General features: G+C 42.8%; 1 protein-coding gene across 3 annotated transcripts in view; it reads right to left on the reverse strand.

Moving 5' to 3' along the window:
- Window positions 1-22,322, reverse strand: part of PHYHIPL (phytanoyl-CoA 2-hydroxylase interacting protein like) — a 54,893-nt gene that overhangs the window by 25,746 nt on the left and 6,825 nt on the right. The window contains exon 1 of one of the 3 annotated variants that reach the window (XM_059851160.1): window positions 5,539-5,803. The exons of the other annotated variants lie outside the window; for them this stretch is intronic. Coding sequence (XP_059707143.1) covers window positions 5,539-5,644 — 106 coding nt within the window. The 5' untranslated portion in view covers window positions 5,645-5,803. Of the gene's footprint in view, window positions 1-5,538; window positions 5,804-22,322 lie in introns of those variants that run through there. 3 annotated transcript variants of the gene reach the window in all.

Consider the following 22,322-nt stretch of genomic DNA (forward strand, 5'->3'; position numbering starts at 1 on the left):
TTTTCCTTTGCAGCAAGAGAGCTTTTGAAGTGATGTGCTAGATTTTAACTCCTACCTGAAGCAGAATGATCGTTTGTCACAAAAAAAAAAAAAAAAAAAAAAAAAAAAAAAAAAAAAAAAAAAAAAAATCACAATGTTCAAGTTCAGCCAGGTTAGACATAATTTTATGGAAGAAATATATCAGTGAATTTAAATCTCCAAATTTGCAGCCAGGGAGAGGAACAAACCAACAATAAGCATAACCCTGAATTTTGTGTCCTATCAGTACATCACAAATACAAGCAGTTCTCTATTATGCTGGACATAGAAAATATGAACTGTGGTCAGAACTGTCATAGTTTAAAAAAACCCAACAAAACTATTCAACAACAAAGATTCAGGACACTAAGAATTACTGTGAAATTTGGATCTCTCAGTTGTCCCTCATGTGGGAGTCTACCTAGATATTTGATTTTTTTCCCATCTCTCAGACATAACTGATGACATTTCAGAAATAGCAGTGACACTGCTCCATAATGCCAAAAAGGGGATTTGAAAATTGCATCCAGAGACTGGATGATGCCACTTTATGCCTTCTGTTTGAAAGGTGAATGTGTACACAATATGGCAATGTAAACCACAATTAATGAACTCCAGAAAAATATTTCTGAATCCTTCAATAAATCCAGCATGGTAATAAACTCCTGAAATAAATCAGAAAACATGAGACATGCTCAAATAACATGAGGAGCCAAAGATGCAAGCTGTTTATATAAACCAGAAATGACATCTTAGCTTATATGATGTAATGTTTTTATACAAGCCAGTAGACTAAACAGTTGTGATGGTGCCAAGTGTTTGGAAGGTGATGAAGTTGATTGAAACTGGCCAAGACACCAGTTCCAGCTCTGATCCTGATTCCTAAATACTATCTTCAAATATATGAAGGCAAAGTGTAAAAGCACATTAGTGAGATTGTATAGCTCAAGCCATCAATGCTTAGAAATTACCAGAATGAAGCATACTTTAATAACCTTACATTGGATACTTTGTTTAGATTATGATATAGCCTTTAACTGCATGATTATGTACTAATTTTTCCACATAAATTCTGATTCATTCAGCATACATAATGAATAGTGCGTACATAATGAACTATTTTTCTTGTAACAGCTAGTTGCTTTTGTTCAATGTGTAGTCCCAGGACTTATTTGCTACACATTATTCATATTCTTCTCTGAAGACAAAATTATGAATTTCATCATGGGTTTTTCCATGCACCTCATGGGTTTTCCAGGCTACTACAGCGTCTGTCTGATTAACAAACATTCATTAGTTTATTTTGAAAACATTGCTGTGAGGGGAGGCAGCAGTATGCTTCCATTTTACACATGGAAAACTAAGGCACAGGAAAATTACTTAATGTGCTTGATGGTCTCTTCAAAGCCTTTTAAAAAAAGTCCTACTCTCACAGAAGTGAGCAGCAGCCATTGACTCTAGGTACTCCATGGCACCCCTCTCTGCTGGCAAATGAACAAGGAGAATTTGTCATCTTGGGGTCCTGTGTGGCTTTGGAAGATGTCATGCATTGATAGACATTCTCTGGCAGTCACACCAAGGCATGGCCTCTTCTGCCCTGTTCCTTGAACTTCTTCCTGCCCCTCTTCCTTCTTCCTCCCCAGTCACACTTCAAAAGTCTTGTTCTTCATTCCTAAGGCTGTCCTTTCAGTCCCAGTCTCTCTGCTCAGCAAGTCTTAGTTCCATTCCTTTACTCCTGAGCTCTGTGGTCCAAACTGCCCAGTAACCCTGTCTTGTACTTCCTCATTCTTTAAATTAACCTGGGTGAACATGCCCTAACTTTCTTCCCCCTCAGCTTTACTTCCCTGAGCATGCTGCCTGAACTTAGATTGCCTTCTTGCTCCTTTATCTTCTTTTCCCATTCTGGGTTATTTTGTTCAATTTCCATTTAACCTAATCTCCATCTTGCAAGTCTTTCCTGTTCTTCCACCCTTGACCAGCCACTGCTGTCTGTTAGCACCTCCAGGGCCAGTTTTCTTGCCTGACTCCCTTGTCTGTGTGCCCCAAGTTCCAGCATCCTCTTTGAAGGTTTGTTTCTGCGCTCCTCTCCTTTCTGCATTTTGACAGATGTCATTTGGATGGGTGTCTCCTGCTTTCCCTCTGTCGATGCCAACAAAGGGCAGGGGAGTGGATGATGGCGTCATCGCTCTCCGCCCAGTGGGACCCACAGGCACAGTGCATCGTCTGTAGAGGGAGCACAGCCACAGAGGAGCTTCGGGACATTCAGCTGCTGACATCCAAGACTGTTCTACCAAGCCTGGGAAAAGCTTGCTTTTTTCCAAGACTCTCTGACATCAGCTATATTTCTATAGCATTGGCATGCTGATGACACAAAAGACATCCATGCATCTACTCAAGGTTTAGTCTCCAGGTAAAGCTAATACAAATTTCATAAAAAGGTCACCAGAATGTTCAGCACTGATTAAACATTCTTTCCTGGCTTAAGCTTACAGAAGTATGGCTACAGTGTTCAAATATAGCAATGAAAAATAACAAATGCTACATTTTTTCCTATACACAGAGTGAGTTCAAGAGAGTTCTGAGGAGCTACACGTTAGACTGTGCATCAGACTGAGCTGTGCTATTAGACGCATGTAAAAGAACAAGAGCAAATAATGTAAGATGCCTTTGAAAATAACAGCTCATAACTGGCTTTATAATGTTGCATTCACTTTCAACCAAATCTTATCAGGAATTTTTATCTAAAAAAATTTCCAAAGTGCATATATTTCTTATGTCTTATTTAACATTTGTAAGCTTTTTAATTGATTTGATTTGTTAAGAGAGATGACAGTGCCTCAATAAACAACACTGAAAGAAATCCAGAAAAAAATCCAAAATAGATGAACTAGCATGATACTATTAATTGCTTACTCCAATTTCTAGATTTTTGGCTCCTGTATATACCTTCACAGAAGGTATAACCCAGTTTGCTGAATATAAAACATCTCAATATTAATCCTCTCATTTTAGAAAACAAGAAAATATTTTGCTACCAACATAAATTTTCCATTACTGCTTATGTTTCTACTGCAGCAGTTCTTGCAATTCCAACTAAGTGCATTGCAGAATTTGTCATAGTTGGATGTATAATGTTATGGTTTCACTGGCTATCTTTACAGTTACTACAGCTTAAACACCAAGGAACATTTTCAGATTATGAAAATCTAGAATAATTATAACTTAGTATGTGTAATACATTGCTATTTATAACAAGACTTTGTTGAACCTCAATGATGCCAATCACCTTAAGAAAATCACCCTTTTCAACAAAGATATCCTAAAATAAATTGCAACTATTTATAATACAAATGTACCCATGTGCACACTCAGGGATCTAAATGTATGCCGTGTACATTTGTACACTTATCTCAAAGATGAAAGCCCTAACCTTTGCTTCCTTGTTTAGTGCTTCCATTAAAACAAGCTTTTTGATGCATAAGTGCCACCTGTAGGAAATATTGGAGTATGCTCAAGAACTGAGGCACTGAGTTGTTCCCCTGCCATCCCCAATACAGGCACCTCCTGTGGAAATTCAGACATGTATTGAGGAACAGCCCTGGATGATGGCAGCTTGCTTGATGAAGGTTAGTTTGTAAAGCTACATCTACAGGAAAGTTGTTGTTTTCCAGTGAAGTCTAACTAAAAAGGAACTAAAACAAAAAATACCACATTTTTCCATTTGCTGGTCTGTATGACATTAATCCATAGGAATCAAGCAGTCCTTTTTTGTTGATCCAAATAGAGTTTGTCACAATTAACACGGACTACTTCACTATGATTACTTAGGGTACACAGATATGAAAGATTGCATAATTTATCTATTTTTAATTATATCTACTATTAATTAAAAGGAATATATGTGAAAAAGTGTTTTAATGAAAAGCTCAGTGTAATCTCCACTACTATAAACATAGGTCAGTTTCCTGTGGCAGTGAGTAAGGCATGAATGGATGGAAGTGCGTATATCTTAATTCCAACATTAACAGAAAAAAAAATCAAAGAATTTCTAATCTAACTATAAAAATAATACTGATAAAAAACTGATACTGATAAAATAATATCTGAGACTTTTCAATGCCTTATGTTTTTTTCCCTCCCAATATTACAAGAAAAAATAAGAGCTTAAAAAAATTCAGGTTCTTAAACGGTCTGAGTCTTAAATGGTCTTAGAGTCTGCCTGGGTCCAAAAAGTGAAGTATTTAATCCCAATTTGTAAAAAATAACAGAGAAAACTGGCCTGACTCCCTCTATAGCCATCAGCTTTAACAGTTATGCTCCAAAAATATGCTCACCACAAGGAAATAGTTTCATTAATTCAGCCGTACCAGTCACTGATACAGTATCCCCATTCCTTGGTACATTTAGTAGATAACAAATTCTACACCCAAAGCACATTCTGCATCCAAGAATGAGAAGATATTTTTAATAATTCGATGTGAAACGACAAGATAGAAATTATCTGATACATGAGAACAAATGATATGCCACTCTACAAAAAAATATTAGTTCACTGTTTGACAGCCAGTGATTCTGTTTAGTTTTGTCAGTCACAGTTGGGTACAAACGACATGTCTCTCTTCTCCCCTAGTCAGCCGTCAGCGTCGCTTCGAGCACGTACACTTGTTTTGGCTGTCCCCCGTCACCACCTGACATTTACCTGCTTGCTTCAACACAGACAACCTTTAACACCCGCACCTGCTACTGTGAAACCAAACTTCGCCTGCCTGCCGGGGAACAGACGGGCGGCCGGACTGATAGCCGCTGTCCCCAGGGCACTGCGGTTTCCCGCGGCGGTGCGGGCGCCAGGCGCGGCGGGAGCGCTGCTCGCCTCGGCTCCCGGGGCTCGGCGCGCCCGGGCCCGCCGCGCGGTGCTGTCCGCGGTGCTGAACCGCCTCCCGCTCGGTCTCCCCCCGTGCCCCATCTTGCGAGCCCCACGCTCGGTCCGCTCGCCGTCTCATGGCTCTCACGAGGGACCGGCAACAAGTCTGGCCGCTTGCCCACGCCAGCCGGCGCATCCGCCCGTCTACCTGAAGCACGGGAATCGCCCTGGAATACAAAGGACTTTGGAGACCGCGTGCAACAAAACCCCACCAGGGCTGCTTCCCCATCCCTAGCTCTGGACTCTCCGCAGCTCGGGCTCTGGCTCCCATTGCTGCCTCTCCCCAGCGTCCATTCCTGGCAGGGGCAGGGCTGTGCATCAGGCTTGCCCGGGGTAATCGCGCCGCAACGCCAGGCACGGCTTAGGGAGCGGCGGTTTTCCCTCCCTTCCCTCCAGCAAGGTGCAACCTTCTCCTCTTCTTTTGTTCTCAATGGCAGGAGGGTGGCGGCAGCGGCGGGAAGGGTGGGGAACACTTGCACCTACAAATTTATGGGGGATAACAAAGGACCATACGACGCGCGGATTAATTTGCATTAGCATCCATGAGGGCAGCAGCATTTTACGTCTGCAGGGATTAGCCGCGCCGAGCCCGGGCTTACCGTCCCTATCGCAGAGCTGAATCGCCTCCAGGCTGAGGTTCTTGATCACCTCCTCGCAGGGGCTCGTGGGGCTGCTCATGGTGTGCGCCAGGCGCGGAGCCTCCATCGCGCCCCTCGCCGCTGCCTGCTGTGGCTGGGCCGGGGGCTGGGGCTGGCCGGCTCCGGTGCAGAGCCGCGCGGCAGCGCTTCTCGGCGCCGCCCGGCTCGGCTGCGAGCGCTCGGCGGAGGAGGCGGGCGAGGAGCGGATTTGTCGCCGCAGCGAGCCGGGGAGGGGGCAGCAGCGAGGCGGGCGGCCGGCGCGCCCCGGGATCCGCGTTTAAAGGGGCCGCGACCGCCGCCTCGGAGCCGTCCCTTCCCCCTCCGCTCCTTATGTAACGGCAGCCGCGCTTCCACGGGAAGCTCCCGGCGAGTCCAACCCCTCCGGGTCAGGCCCTGCGAACGGTCGGTCCGGCTTCCAGCCGGGCTGCCTCGAGCACAGCTGCCCACCGCCGCGGCGTGGTTTGTTTCGAGGTTACTCCATAACCCTACAGAGGTTATGCAAGGCATAACCATCCCCAAGCCACAGTTAGCGACTTCCCGTTCCCGAAGCGCGCAGCCCACCATCACCACGCCGTGCAATCACACCCAAGTGCAAGAGCTCAGCCGTACACTCTGATCCTTCCTGATTATGCAAGAATTTGCAGAAAGAAATATTAGCCTTTCCAAATATTAGAAAGAAATATTTGGGTTTATCAATCTAAAACCTTGAAAAGCTGGCAGAAGGTAATTCATTGCAAGAGAGGGTATGGGAATGAGCCATTTCTTGCTCTCTGCCCTGCACACTTCCCACCTGCCCTTTTTGTGGGAAAGAGAAATAATCCACATGGTATTGGTGCCATTCCTATCGAACTTTTTTGAAAAGTACTTATTTATCAGTTCCCTGTTTCAGGAAGAAGAACAGGGCCAGAAAAGTAGAAAATTTAAAAAGGAATAGGATAGTAAATTAAACTTGTGTAGCCCTGAGCCATCATCAGGTGTGACAGCTCAGCTCCCTGTCCACCACAGGCCTGCAGGCTGGACAAAGGAGCAGCCCCTGGGCCTGGGGCTGCAGGAGTGCACTGCTTTCTCCAGGTTATGGACTGACTGTGGGGTCAAGCTCACTGTGCTAGGATGGGATCATCGGTTTCCAGACAAAGTGGTTTGAGCCCATTTCCTATCACACATTACAGCAAGCATTCCTGGCACCAGTTTGTTGTTTCACCAAAATAAAACTGACACTGTTTAGCCATTGATCATGAGATATCAACACTGGTTGCTTTGAGAAACAGCAGTTTGTTGCAGGCAGGCTCCCACCAAGACTGAGGCTGTGATGTTTCTTGGTCAGCATTACATTACAGCAAGTCCAAAGTGTCCCTAAAGCTCCCATTTCTCTTTCTGTAGTCCCAAGACCACCCAGTGTCCTCCCTCACTGATCTGGCACAGTAGCAAGCCCTATGCACAGCTGGATACCTGTCATCCCACTAACACTGCACTTTGGGATCCTTCCATTTTTTATGATGGTTTCCAGGGACACTAATCTCAGAAAATGAACTCTGGTGTTGCCTTTCACGAAGCCACGACCAAGTGCTGCAGCTTAGAAGCAAGGAATAGTTTTTAGGAGCCTGGATTCCTCTCACACCCTCAAAAATCTGTAGTAGATCCTGGGGAGAAAGAGCAATGCTGAACACCCTTCTGGGACTGTGTACTTTTTACTTCCCCCCACCCCTCATTCTTTCTCATTCATGTTTTTTTTTTTTTTTTTCCTCCCTGCTCTTTATTTCTCTGATATTTTTCACCATAATAGAAAATGTATGCAGAGGGGTCAGGCAGAGGACAAATGGAATGAGTGGGAAGAGAACCTAAAGGAAGAGAAAATGAAAAGGAAGTAATAACAGGAAGGGAGAGTGTGAGTCAATTGGCAGGTGGGAAGGGAGAGGAATATATGAATGAATGCACAGACAGAATGAGGACAAATTTAGAATCAGAAAGGGAAGAAATTAAAGTGGGTGAGACTGCATTCATCAGGTTTTAATTTTGTCTGTGACAAGCATTAATTCCCTGTGCTGAATCAAAACCTTTCTCCTTGATATTGCAACTGTTCTTAGCACACAGGCATCTCCTACGTAAGGCTGGAAAATTTCTTTCCCTGAAGATGGTGTATTTAGTCTCTCAGCTTTATGTTCCACATTCATTCCCTTCCACAATGTGGCAGACACTTCAGCAGCTCACACAATCTTGTTACTTTGCTATAACATTATATAAAGTCCATTTGAAACAGACACTGTTCTTGAATACTGAGAGAATTCCCAATTTATTCTCTCTGCCTCTATTTTATACACCTTTCTCTCCTCTACTTCTTATTCTATGCAACTGAAATCAGGTTTTTAAGAACGGATGGATTTTGCATAGCTCTTTGAAAGCAGACAGCTTTGGGGGTGTTCCCATTCCTCAGAGGCCTCTCATTTCTCAGCTACCTTGTAGCAATAACACCTATCTGAGCTCTATCTATTTCTTTGTCCACACCATTGCAATTTTTTTTAAAGAAAAGACTGATTAACTCTCCAAATACCAGCAGACCTCAGTGTAAGTGTAGAGCAGAGAAACCTTTCCCATAGCTCTGCTTTTCTAAAGCTAGACCAGCCTGAGACAGTATTTTGCAGAGTCACACTTCAGGCTGCGTGCTTCGTTCAGCCTATCACCACTCCCATCACCTGGGCAAGGGATGAACATTTTTTTAAAGCTCAAATTCCTCCCAGATGTGATTCCATGCAATAACTTGGTAATGAATTTAGTCCTAGGTATTTCAGTCTCACAGCACACAATGCTCTCATGGCAATTTTTTCACCTGAGAGAACTATACTCTGCTTGTCTTAACAAGGAATATCATTGTCTGAGGCACAAGTTATGTTTGTGCTAAAGGATGACAGTCTTAGCATATAATCAGAAAGTTTATTCTGTGACAGATTATCCCTGACAGTGTTTAGCAAAAAATGTCACATATCACAAATATGGGTCAACATTATGTAATGGAAAGTCTGCCAATGGCAGCACAACGTTAGAGACAGCAGAGGGTCATGAGCTTAGAACTGCAAAAGCTTGCAAAGAATTTACCACAAGAGCAACCTCTCAGACTTCCAACCTTTAGATAAACAGAATCTCACCAACTTCTGTAGTTCAACAAGAGTGTGTCTGTTATTACAGTAACCTCACGCAAGGAGAGCAAAGCAGCATTTTCTAGCATGATGTGCACACCCAGAAATGTGAGCTGTGACACATGGCTCTTGCCTGGCAAGGTTCAACAATCTCAGCTCTCCTGCCTCAGCCTGGCATTCACAGTGTCCCAGGTAGGTCAGCAAGATCTTGCTGCAGGGCTACCTGCAGCAGAAAGGCAAAGAGGCTGTCAGCCAGCTGGAGAGGTGTGTGCCTTCTTTCCTAAAAGGCACAACTTCATTCATGCCATAAAAAACAAGGGGAAAAGGGATTCCTGTGTACTCCTTCCCTCCCACACACACACACACAATTAAAAGTTCAGCCCCACCTGTGTTGCACTCTGTTTTGGGAAAACTGCTGAGCATTAGCAGCAGAGCACAGCACAGAGCTGGGCAACCCCATTCTCACTATTTAAATACTCTGTTGTATTTCATTGTAGCAGGTTTTTATCTGCAAGTTATAAAAGAAACCCCCTTTCTCAGACCTCAGCAAGACTCAGAGTTCCAGCTCTGCCTGCCCACTTGGGAATGAAAAACGACTTGTGTTATTGCTCAGTGGACTGTGCAAGCAGAAGGCAAAAAGGCTACATACATGGTTTTCAGGAAAGAAAAACCAGGGAGGAATTAAAGAGAGAATTTGGGGATTATTTTCCTCCTAATAATATGTCACTTTTGATGAGAAAAGCAAAATATTAAAGGACAGATAGAAAGGAGGATGAAAATCAGTATTGAGGATCAGTCCTAAAAGATACACTGACTAAACTTAGCAACTAATCTCTGAAGTTTCATGGAAATAAATTCTTTGCAATTTTGCAGTCATTCCATCTTTAATAGACATATCAACTGTTTCAAGTGTGCAAAGGCGCACACTGTGTGCAAAATATAATTGAAACACCATAGAACTGAAGTAAAGTCCACAACTGGTGACAGAAAGACAAAAAACCCACCCCAAAACTGAAGACCCTAAGTGAAAGCCATGACTCCATAGAGTTAATGTGGGGTGTGACACCTCACTCTACTGAGACATTGGTGTATGACAATTTAAAGCACTGTGTACAGTATCTAACCAGGAACCTCTTTGTTTTTCTCAGATAACAAAGCAAGAACCTCCTCAAGTGCTCAAAGAACGAGGATGATGGCAGACGTCCCCCTTTTACACTCTAGGAAAATCCAAGGCAGAGCAGCACTGTTTGTTCTTAGCTCTAGAGTACATCTCTCCCTCTTTCTGCAATGGTAGCACCCATGGCCAGGCACCCTGACATCAAGTCCAGCAATGAGGCACCAGCTCTCCTGGAAAAGTCTCTGTCTGCTGTTTTCTGCTTCAGCATTGTTTGAGATGCTGGGAAGCCCCACAGCTTCTGGGAACCCTCCAGTGAGGTGTATACAGTGGCTCATGCATCTCAAAATGTCTCTCTTTCCCTGTTCAGAGGGCTTCATTAGAGCAACAGAATTCAGTTTATGCATTCAGGCTTCTCTTGCAAGGCCATAAAGCATACTTTGAAACATCAAAGACACAATTCTGAGGCAATCTTGTGACTTCTGGTGCCAGGGAACCTACTCATGAATCTGGAAAAATGGCTTCAGTGTAGGCAAAACTATTCTACAACTTGCAGAAAAAGATAATCAGTCCATGAAAAAGACAACCAAGGGCAAATAAGATAGAAATTCACTAAAGCACAAGTGGCACAAATGGGATGGCCAGGGTCTGACTCTGCCAAGTCTCCCAGTACAGGAGTTAGAAGGTGTCAATTGCAGTTAGTAGCAGCAGCTTCAGAGCAAACAAAAGGACATGGGACTTCCTTCAATGAATATTATGGTTGTAAGATTAAAGCACAGTGCCAGTGCTAGAAATTTTTATTCATTTAAGGGAAGGCTGGAAAAGTTCATGCAAAAGGAATCATTTAGAGTTACTAAAACCACAAGTGACTGAGCTGAGAGTGACTGAGCCCTAAGCTGAAAAGCAATTGAGTCCAGGGAAAAGTTACTGAAGACTGTGCTTGTCATGCCCTTCATCTGTAAATACCCACCATTTTCAGCCACTGCTAAAGGGACTGCATTATCCTGGCTAAGTTCTTAACCTGACCCAGGACAGTCATAGAAGTGTCCTGTTATCCAGCCCTTCATTTCTTACCCCTCACTCCTGCCACACAGCCCTCATTCATGTGGAAAACTTCAGAGTATGGAGCCCTCTGATGGTACCAGTTGGGTGTGCAAATCTCAACCTAATCTAAGCAATATAAGCAATCTAAAGGGAATATTCCTCTAAGAACAAGAAAGATACCAAGCAAATTATCCTTTTATTAATGCTATTGATGGTATTGCTTTCTGAATTTCAGTTTTCTGATTATACAGTCTGAATAAGCATCTAAGAAAGACAAATTCTTTCATATGCAAAAAAAAGTATTTGTAATTCATAAAATATATTTGTTCCTTAATGGGCACAAAGTGCTGCTAATGCTTACAATTATTACTTATTAATTTCATTTAAAGTTTAGCCTCCCTTTGTGAGATCCAGAGTAACCTTAGAGAACAATCTGAACCTCTCTCCTCTGTGCTGTAAATCAGCCTTCCAACTTTTGTAACCACTTTTGCATTTAATTAATGCCTTATCCTCCAGACATTGGACCATATCTTGACCTTTAAAGGATACTACTGTCTGCTTATCCTTAACAATGCTGACTGCTATTCAGATTTAGTTTCTGTCTACAGTTCAGTGGCCATACCTTTAAGTGAATTTTAGCCCCAGCTGACTTGTTTCAGTAATTTCCTTAAGATATAATGTGGCACAGCATCAAATGGTATTGTAAAGTCTTGATGCTGTTCTGTCCTCTGCTAATCTTCTGGCTTCATTGTAAAAGATGTGGAGGATAAACATTCTAATTGGCCTGCCTTGGTTTGCTGCAGTACACCTGGGCCATATCAGGGTCTCATTACACTATTCACCTCCGTGTAAATACATTGCCCCCTTCAGCTTCACTGTTTATAGTATTTGTTTCAATTTGGAGCCATACCCATAGGACAATAGTTTCCATAGTTACTCTTAATTCAGTTTTTAAAGACTTCTGGCATGCTGACACTTTATTAGTCTCCTGATACTTCCTCAATTCTCTGTGGGGTTTTTTAGCAACTAGCTGTTCCATCAGTTCTTTAAATATCTGAAGGGACATCTCAGATGCATTTGTTCAAGTGATGATATTTCATTATGTATTTCTTAGTTACTTTTCCCCAGCAGTTCAGAATTACATCAATAATTTCTTAAGCAAGCCATTATTCAAAGTTTAATCTCCTTCCCAATAAACTTCATGGCAAAAGCCCAATTAGTCTTAGGAAGAATAAGAACTGGTCTCAAAATTTATCTCCTTATTACAAGTTAATTACAATTAATATTTTCTTGGTCAAGTAATTTTATGTTATTGTGCCTTCAAGACTTATAACACAGTCTTTACCTATTATTTCTAACCTCTTGGCAGCTGTTTCAGTGTATCCTCATGCTGTCGCTGTTTCTCTCCTGTGTGCTAAACTTGGAATAAAAACCCTGTTCTGGTGACCCTCCAGTTTTCTGTTTCTAGCACAGTTCATATTTTGGTTTTACTTCTTTAAGTAGCCCACAGTGACCCATTCTCTCTTCAGTGTTTCCCATTTTCATTGGAACAAGACATTTCTGCTGGCTTTTCATTACAGTATCCTCTCATGTTGTCCCTACTGCCCTTCCCCTTTCCACAAAACCTTTTCTGAAACTCTCTCAACTGATCCTGTGAATGAGATTTTCCTCATAATACTACACCCTTTCAGTGGATAACCAAAACCCTTCATATAGCCAAGAAGAATGTACGTTAATAAAGATAATGAAGAAAGTGTAAGTGATTAGTTCCTCAGTGTCATCTACTGATCTCATTTTCCTATAACTATAGAGCTATGAGCATTTTGCATAAGCACAGAAGATGGAATCTAGGTTGATGTCACTGCTTTTGTACCATCACAATCTGCTGTGACTGAGGTGATATGGCAACTCTGGACTGACACCATTGCTTCGTCTCCCACTGCTACCATGAACACAGTCAGTTAACCACTGAGGAAACACCAGGAAGATTGTGTTCAATCAGTGAGAGCAGAAACACCAAGGCATTCCTTCTCCTTAACTCAGAGACTGGATGAGTAGTGAGACTAATCTTAAATTTCTTTCATTTGATTCAGTCACTTACTACAAGCTCTCATACTGTTTTTCAGATCTAAGAATATTTATATACATGTTTTGCATTGACCCAGGCTGGATGCCAGATGCCCACTAAAGCTGCTCTGTCTGTGGCCTCCTCAGCTGGACAGGGCACAGAAAATATATAGAAAAGCTTGTGGCTCAATATAAGGGCAGGGAGGGATCACTCAGCAGTGACTGTCATGGGCAAAATGGAATTGACTTATAGAAACGAATTGAATTTACTACCAACCTAAATCAGAATGAGATAATGAGAAGTAAAACAAATCTTAAAAACACCTTCCCCCACCCCACCCTACCCTCCTTTTGGGCTGCACCTCCTCCCCAACCAGTGGTTGAGGAGATTGGGAACAGGGGCTATGGGCAGTTCATAAACAGATTGCTTCTGCTGTTGCTCAGGGAGAAGAGTCCTCCCCCTGCTCCAGCATGTGGTGCCTGTCACAGGAGACACAGAGTTCTCCACAGACTTCTCCAGTGTGAGTCCTTCCCACAGGCTACAGTTCTCCATGAACTGCTCCAGAGTGGGCACTGTCCCATGCAGTACCTCAGGAGCAGACTGCTCCAGCATGGGTCCCCTGTGGGATACAATCCCTGTCAACAAACCTGCTCGAGCGTGGGCTCCTCTCTCCACAGGTCTGCAAGTCCCTCCCAGGAACCTGGTCCAGCATGGGCTTGCCACAGATTCACAGTGCTCTTTAGGGCATCCCACTGCTCTGGCATGGCTCTCCATGAGCTGCAAGCTGGTCTCTACTTCCCTGAGGATTTCCATGGGCTTCTGGGGGACAATCTGCCTTGCCATGGTCTGCACCACAAGCTGTAGGCGAATCAGCTCTGGCACCTGGACCACCTCCTGCTCCTCCTCCTGTGCTGACCTTGGTGTCTGCAGAGTGTTTCTCTCACATATTCTCAGTCCTCCCTTTCCTGTCTGCAATTATTTCTGCACAATAACTTTTTTTTCCCCCTTCTTAAATATGTTATCACAGACACATTACTGCAATTTCTGGTTGGCCTGGCCTTGGCCAGCCGTGGGTTAGTCTTGGAGTTGGCTGACTTTGGCTCTGTTGGACATGGGGGAAGCTTCCAGCAGCTGCTCCCTTAAGCCACTCCTGTTCCCTCCCTGCTACCAGAACCTTGCTACACAGACATATTTGATCCACAATTAAAATGTCACAAAATTTCACAAGAAATAATTTCACATTAAAAACAGCAATGAAGAGCTGTGTTTTCAATGGGTTTGCTCTGGTAGGAATGCATGTCCACTTAGCACCCATATACAGGCAGATTAGATAAAGAAAGTAAAAAAATAAACAATAAAATGAGCATTTGTCTGTAGCACTGTTTCTTTAACAACATCCACAAGCATTTTAATTAAACCATGTTCTGCTCTGAATTATGTCCTACTGCTGTTACTTGTGTTCTGAATATATATGTCGGCCCTGCAGTATGTTATTTATTGGTAGTGTAGCAATCCTTACAGATTTCCAGTTGCTGGAAAGTGCCCTGGAGTGTTTAAGTCAGTGGAGGAGTTGTGACTTTCTGTGAGCCTTGAAAATCCTAGAACTGACTCAAAATCTGTTAGTGACTGATTCACTGCTCCTGCTTCTTAAACCAGGCTGCACAGGAGGATAACTGCAAAGGCCATCTTTAGCCTAAGGAGTTTATTTGCCTTAGGACCTTTCTGCAGTCGGTGGAGAGTAGAAAAATCCTCATCTGTGTCTCAGAGGGAGTTCATTGTGGGTGCTCAGAGTTGCTCCAGAGGAAATGCTTCCTCCTGATTCTACAGGAAGCAGGGGGAGAAAAACCTTCTGACACTAAATTTAGTCTTTGTGAATGCCCTCTAAATTGTTCCTATGTATGTTTGCAAGAGCCATCTTTGATAAACCTGCACTATATTCTAGAGTGAGAAATGAGGACAGCAAACAAATTTGGCAAACTCTCTCTCCAGGGCTAACACAAGCTCCTCAGCTCCATCCCCAAGGTTCAGGGGGCTTAATCTCCACATACTGATGGGGACAGGGCTGCCTGCAAAGCAGAACAAGTGTTCATTTATCCAGGCACAGCTGTTGCCTGATGACAGAGGTCTGACAGTGGCTCCTGTGTAATGGAAGGTGGGTCTATGTTCAGACTTGTCTGATCACTGCTTATCTGAGACCTGCTGAATTCACAAATGCTCATAATTTGGAAATTTCTTTTCTCTAATTTCCTCTATTTATTCCATGTTAACTGCTAACCTGATATCTTGAATTAGTTTTTAAAATCAAATTTACTAGGCTTATTTATCTATATTTTCTTTTTAATACCAGTATTTTTCTTCTTGATTGTCTCTGTTCGTATTTTATCCATTTTCAGTCTAACCTCCTCTACCCCCATCTGTCTGAGAGCCAGCTTCTGATTAATGTATCTCCACATAAATTCAATTTAGCCATTGACATTACATTTTTGGGGTTGATCACATGACATCCACCTGGTTATTTCTGGGATGAGGCGTGAAAATGAGGTAGAAAGTAGCAAAATAAATTCCTTTCTGTGTGGAAGCATTTGATTTTAATTAATGGAATTAAATTTCACTTGGTTTGCATGGCAAAGTTTTGGTTGCTACAGGGAAAAGCTTTTGAAGTTTCCCCCAGGTCTGATGGAGCCCATGCCAGCCATCTCCAAGGTGGACCCACCCACACTGGTGGCAGCACCTCTGGGATAACAGATGTAAGAAGAGGGAAAAGACTGTGCAAGAGCAATCAGAAGAGAGGAATATGTGAGAGAAATGCAGCAGACACCAAGGTCAGTGGAAAAGGAGGGGGAGGAGGTGCTCCAAGCTCTGGAGCTGAGATTCTCCTGCAGCCTGTGGGAAGGACTCATGTTGGATAAGTTCTAGAGGAACTGCCTTCCATGGGACAGACCCCATGCTGGAGCAAGGGAAGAGTGTGAGCAGTTCTCCCTTGAGATGGAAGGGGCAGCAGAGAAAATGTGTGATGAGCTGACCAAACCCCAAATTCCCCATTCCCCTGTGCCACTGGTTAGGGAGGAAATAGAGAAGATCAGGAGTGAAGATGGGGAAGAAAGGAGAGAAGGGGGGGAAGATGTTGTAATATTTAGTTTTTATTTCCCATTATCCTACTTTGATTTGATTGGTAATATATTAAACTAATTTCTCCTAGCTGAGTGCATTTTGCCCATGTCAGTAATTGCTGAGTGATCTCTCCCTGTCCTGATTTTGACACACAAGCCTTTCATTACATTTTCTCTCCCTTACCAGCTGAGAAGGGCAGTGACAGAGCAGCTTTGATGGGCACCTGGTAGCCAGCCTGGGTCAACCCACCACACAAATTTTCTGGTCTCTTGTCCTTAGCAAGCTACTTACAGCAGCTGCCAGTTGGCAACAAGAAAGTTGTTTGTGTGGATTTTATCAACCTTATAACATATTGCCTGTCATGTTGTGGAAGTATTAATTTGTACACATAAGTGACAGTAAAGTTTTCCAATACCATATCGAACACAGCAACAGAAGTAAGGGTATGAGGTGGAGCTATACACTTTTGTACCTTAAATACCAATCTAGATTAGCCCTACTATTGTGTGTAGGCAATAGCTAGACTACTGCAATTTAATTTCTTGAATTTTCAAAACAGTCATTATATTTTTAAACATATTTTAATGCCATAGCTCCATCAAATTAATTTAAAGGTTGCACCAGCTTAATTATACACACCCCGACAGTAATATAGCTACAGTTCACCAAATCTAAGGACAGCCTTCCCCCTTAATTTCTGTGTACCACTAAACTGCTTCTGCCAGGAATGAATTAGACGTGGTATTAAGGCAGTACGGAACCCTGTATGGGTTTTTGGAGGAGAGCCAAATGTTCACGTATATTAAAATCTCTAGAAACGTATTACTACATATGTGTTTGCATTCATAAAATTTATGAAGCAAAGCTATTCGGAAAAGAAAAATATGACACAGAGTCAGCCTAAGGAGAGATTGAAAATGGAAATATTTTATCACTAACCAATGACTATTTTCATTTGTCTAATAGTGCAATAGAAATGAGGGCCAAATCCTCCATTCTCTGCAGACAGTTTGAGGCCTGAGAAAAAAAATCTTCATTACCACTTTTTTATTGTTCTTTCTTGACGTTGAGTAATATATCACTATAAACTAGGGGAAACAAATGAGGTATAAATCAAGCTAAATTCAAGGATTAATGAGATTAGCAGCTATTAGATCCATAGGCTATCTATAAACTGACCACTAAGTCTTATGCCCTCAGGAGTTAATTACAGAGGTATCACAACACTTAAAATGCACATGACTGGTCTCTATCTGAATTACAAACATACCTTTCCAGTCCTAGCACAGGAGCAGTGATGTCTGACAAAAAAATGCAGCAGCAAATAATTCAGAGACAAAAGAAAAAAAAGTACTCCTTAATGTCTTCAGAGCCTCCTCCCATGCTTAGAGGCATGAGGGATGCTCAGTGACAAGATAAAAACTGGGAAGCCCAGATGTCAAAGCAGAGGTTGGTCCCCCCCCACTCCTCTCACCAGAGAGTTAAAAATTGCCTTTATAATTAACACTTGTAGAAAATTATTAAAAAGTCTGCAGTGATCATGATGGCTAAGGTGGGGAGACCCAAGCACTCTGGGTCTTGGTTCTGTCTTGGCGCAGTGCTTCTGCAGTTGAAATGGTGCCATGCAGCCCTTTTGGGAACAGTTGCTGTCAGGAAGCATTATGAACTCACAGTCAGTCTGGACAAACTTGCTCATTCCAAATGTGGCTGTTTGGCTGCAAGAGGCAAATACTGGGAATTAAGAGGAGTGTCAATAAAGAAACAGGAACAAGCAGTGGGGTTAGACTACAGTCATTTTGGGGGTTTGAGCACTCATTAAAATGACTGCCTGACAGCACTGTCTAAATGGAAATATTATGCAAATGGTGAATTCATCCTGGAGTAAAATCTCCTTCCTGTATCTTGCTGGCAAAAGCACTTTCCAGGCTGAAATAGATCATGCAACCAGCTTTGGAGAGAACACGTAAGTCTTATCCCTATTTTCTCATTTTGGATTTCTCCATCCTCTTGAGGGATGGTGGTCTGAACTCCTTATACTGTCAAGCTCCAGCTGACCTCAACAGAAAACAGCTCATCTCAAAACACAGCTGAGCAGAGCAGCTAGCTGCCTTTGCCTGAGCCAGTTGTTCCCAAACCAAGGTTGCAATACCACATGCAGCTGCAAGGCAGGCAGTGAGAGCAGGGTCAGTTCTCCAGCCTATTATGTGGTGCTTCCACAGACTGTGGGAGCAAAAGCTTTGCTACAATAATGAACATGGGTATCTCCTTTCACTGCTTTAAAGTTGTTTTCCCCTCTTCCTCCCCCTCAACTACTGGTGGAGTCTTATTACTGCTTGATCCAGCTGAACCCTAAGGCAAAGTTTTCAGCACTGGGCACACTCCTGCAGAGAGAGTTTTGTACGAATTATAAAGTCAGGGCATTCAAATACTACATCAATTCACTTCCCACAGGCTGTCTTCATGAATGCTTATTCATCTTGAAATGAAGGTACTCTAAGAAGTCACTTAAGCTCTTAAGCTTTCCTGATCTCATATCAGAACTTCAAGAACAATCAAAAGGAAAAATGCTTGGAAAAGCATGAAAACAAAACCCATAGTCAGAAAAATTTGGTGCTGCAACTTCTGCGAAATAAAGTGACCACTCCCTGCACAGATACAGCATAACATGTTCTGCTGTATAGCTCATAAAAAAGTTCGATTCAGTCATTTCTGTCACCAAAAGATTATTGCTGTGGCGTCGTCTTTGTTTTGGGACATAGACAAAGATAAAAACCCTTCTGCACACACCCTTATAGAGACTAAAGGAGAAGCAAAGAGTTGCGCCTCCTGCTTTATTGGGGGAGGGCTGGTGGGTATTTCTGACAATCAGATTTTCATTCTGTCAGAGACACATTAAAAATTATGTTTTGTTGTCATTACACGTAGCAGTATTGGTAGCCTTTACAAAGCATTCTTGTGTTTCAAAGATAACATTACCACACAAACACTGGCTGTGCACTTCCACAAAGGCTAAGCACCACATTTCTTAGTGCCTTAAATCAGATCTTCCAGTCCTGCTGGAGATCAGAGGGGCTGGCACAGGGGAACAACAAAGTGCAAGTCACTTGTAATGTTCTACCTGCTAACTAACAAGCAGACAAGCTGTGGCAGGCTGGCTGGAGCTGCAGGCACACAGCACTTGCTAGAGCTCATTTCAGAAGTGTAGCACTGCTTCCCTCTCTCTCGTGCCCTCTGCCACATGCCAGCAAGCAAACAGGAGCACAGGAGCAGCTGACCACTTGTGCTGCCAAGGACTGTGTGTGTGCACTGTAACAGCCTGTGCTCGCCAGCACTGCTCAAAGGAAACCAGAAGCCAGTGTTCCTCTCAAGCCTTGGCTGAGGGCAGGGAAGGGAGGGGGAAGGAACACCCCTCCCCATGCTCTTTATCCTGTCGTGGGAGCTAAGCAGAGGAAGCCAGGTTTAGGAAAGCGTGTGAATGTGAGACCATGGCAGGTTGTCACCTTCCCCACAACACAGCAATTGAGGGAGTCAGGGCCATGGCACCAGCTCTGCATGCAGTTCGCACAGTCTGGGAAAGTGGGCAAGGTGGAAGCACAGGAACCCCTCTGCATCCTAATGCTGCTCCTTCCCTTCCTAGGGCACAGCGCAGTGCCTGGGACAGACAAAGGAGTTAACACAGGGAAGAGGTCCTCTCAGAGAATCACAGAAAATGCTGAGCTGTCAGGGACCGACAAGGATCATCTAGTCCAGCTCCTGGCTCTGCACAGGACTATTCCTACTCTTAAAATCACTTTGCCCTTTTTTTTCCCCCAAAGTGCTTTCTCGTTCTCACTAAGCTTACCAGTGGTCCTCGGGGAAAAGCAAAAAAAGGAAAAACCACAATGGGCAAATAAAACTTGCTGTTTCCAGACACCAGCCAGGACATGGTAGTGATGCTCCTGTCCTGTCCCTGACCAGGGACATATAGAGAAACTCTGACTGAGGAGTCAGGAGACATCTTCTTGCCATGTACATCCTGACTGAGTGTCCCCTCCCCACACTGCCATAGCATTGGGTCTGTAGCATCACTGAGCAGCAGGAGGCTGCTGGAGAGAGTGAACTCCATATATTTCCATTGTTCAGTGGCAGTTTATCAATTGTTTGAGGACCTGTCCAGGTCAAGTTTGGTTCTATTTTCAGAGCTGTGTAATGACTGTTGATGACATCTGCCCAGGACTGGCAGCACACATTGATGAGTACTGTAAACGACCAGTTTCCATATGTACAGCCACGTGTCTCCTTTCTGCTCTAGGCTGCTGATAAAGATCCACTGGTGGTAGCTGCTGTTTAATATGGTAAATGATTTTGGAGATTACAGTCTTCTCTTGTGTAATCTCCTTATGTAAGGACTGAGAAAGAAAACATGTGAAGTGCAGAATTTGAACATCAAAACCGCAGTGGATCTAGAGCTCAACATCTTGAAAATATTTTCTGACTATTCCAAGCTAATAAAAAGCCAACAGAAATAAAGTTCACCCTCTTATATGTACAAAAAACTTAAATAAGAGCTGCACCTCACTATAGAATTTTGTGTGATAGTCCACTATGTGGTTCTTAGCTAACCAGATGTTCAGTGAATAATATGGGAGGTAACTAAGCAGGTCAATTTTAATCTAAGTAAAAATTAACAAAACTGAACAAAAAAGTTTCAAAAACTGGAGCTTTGAGATTGTGAATGGGTTTTTCCTAGGTTCAGGTTGGAGAAAAACACATTGCTCTTCCTAACCAGCTATCTCATGGTGAAACACACATTCTGAGACTTTTTGCATGCTGATTTATGGTTTTGAGCCATGATATTCCATTTGGTCTCCTCGTGTGCAGCATCAGCAGCTCCTGCTGTGTGTTGCTTGTAGCTCCTTTTGCTCATTCCTCATAACTTACTCTTGTAGTAAAGACAGAGGGACAGACTTAAAATGTTTAAAATCTTGGTAGCTGAGAGTGAGGAATGTAAAAAAACCAAAACAAGATAAAGAGAATGGAAAAAAAGTGAAAGTAGCAGAATGGGTGGAAAATGCTGAGAGGCTCTTTTGTCCTTTTCATTCCTATCGATTACTGTCTGCTCTGTTCCTTTCTTTATCTTTCTTTGCTGTATCATGTGTCATACTGCAAGCTTTGAGAACACTGTGCTCAGATACAATGGCAAAGAGCCAACACATGCAAGACCTGAAAATGCCAAAGAGATGAACAGTATTCACGGGTGGAGGCTGTTTGCAGTAATGTGAGAAATTTCATGTCTACAGAAAAAAGATCACTATCAGGAGAGGGTCTGCCCTGTCTTCTGAGCATGAGGTATAGAGGGCTCACAGATTTACAGAACTTAGTAGGAGATGGAAGTTTTTCATTGTTTTTAGATGAGAGTTGTATGAGTTCTTAAGAGAGCTGAGAAAATACTGGAAAAACCTGCCACCAGCATTTGCTCAAACTTTTTAATGAATTCAGTTTAGCTCTGTTTGTCCTTCATATACGTTCTAATGAACAAATATGCTGGTGATGAGACTCATAGCCAGTGCAATCATTATGCAGATTATTCAGTGAAGGATTTGGAATAATGCATTGGTAAAGACTGGATTCCTAAAAGACAGAAGCAACTAATGAAATTTCACCTCTTCCCTGTTGATGCACTAGATATAAACAAAAGGCCTTGTCCAGAGAGGTTTTTGTCCTATTCTAAAATCTGTAATTCTGAGATTGATTAATATTAAAATGTTTTTCCTGCTGGACCTGATCAGCCTCTCAAATGGAAAACACAGCCTAAACATGCATATTTTATCAAAAACTTTTCATTTTTCTTTCCTGTTTGTGTTTTTTTCTTAAAATGCAAAATCTTGGTTGAGGTACATTTTCTTGGCAGTAAGATGAAGACTGAAGTCTAGGAAAAAATTGTTAAAGCTCCTAACATTGACTTTACAGTAAAAAACCACAGACATAACAAATCCAAACACCAAAGATGCAGCCTTCTTCTCTTATACCCTGCAGAATGGCTCTGGTAGAGAGAATGTCAAAAAAGAGAGAGAGTAAGGAGGAAAAAATATAAGTAAGGGGAAAATATATTGCATGTTTTTCTTTCATGGTGAAAATGGAGTAATGAACCATTGATAACCTCTAGATCCAGTCAGTTTAAAAAATGAGAATTTCCTGTGCTTGTTACTGAATGAGAGCAGTAAATGAGAGCAGCCCTGTGAGCACCATGGCTGATGGCTCGAGCCCCACTGAGCACTGTCCCTGCTGCTCTGTGCTG

Source organism: Haemorhous mexicanus, chromosome 7, assembly GCF_027477595.1.
Source record: "Haemorhous mexicanus isolate bHaeMex1 chromosome 7, bHaeMex1.pri, whole genome shotgun sequence".
NCBI classification, from domain to species: Eukaryota; Metazoa; Chordata; class Aves; order Passeriformes; family Fringillidae; genus Haemorhous; species Haemorhous mexicanus.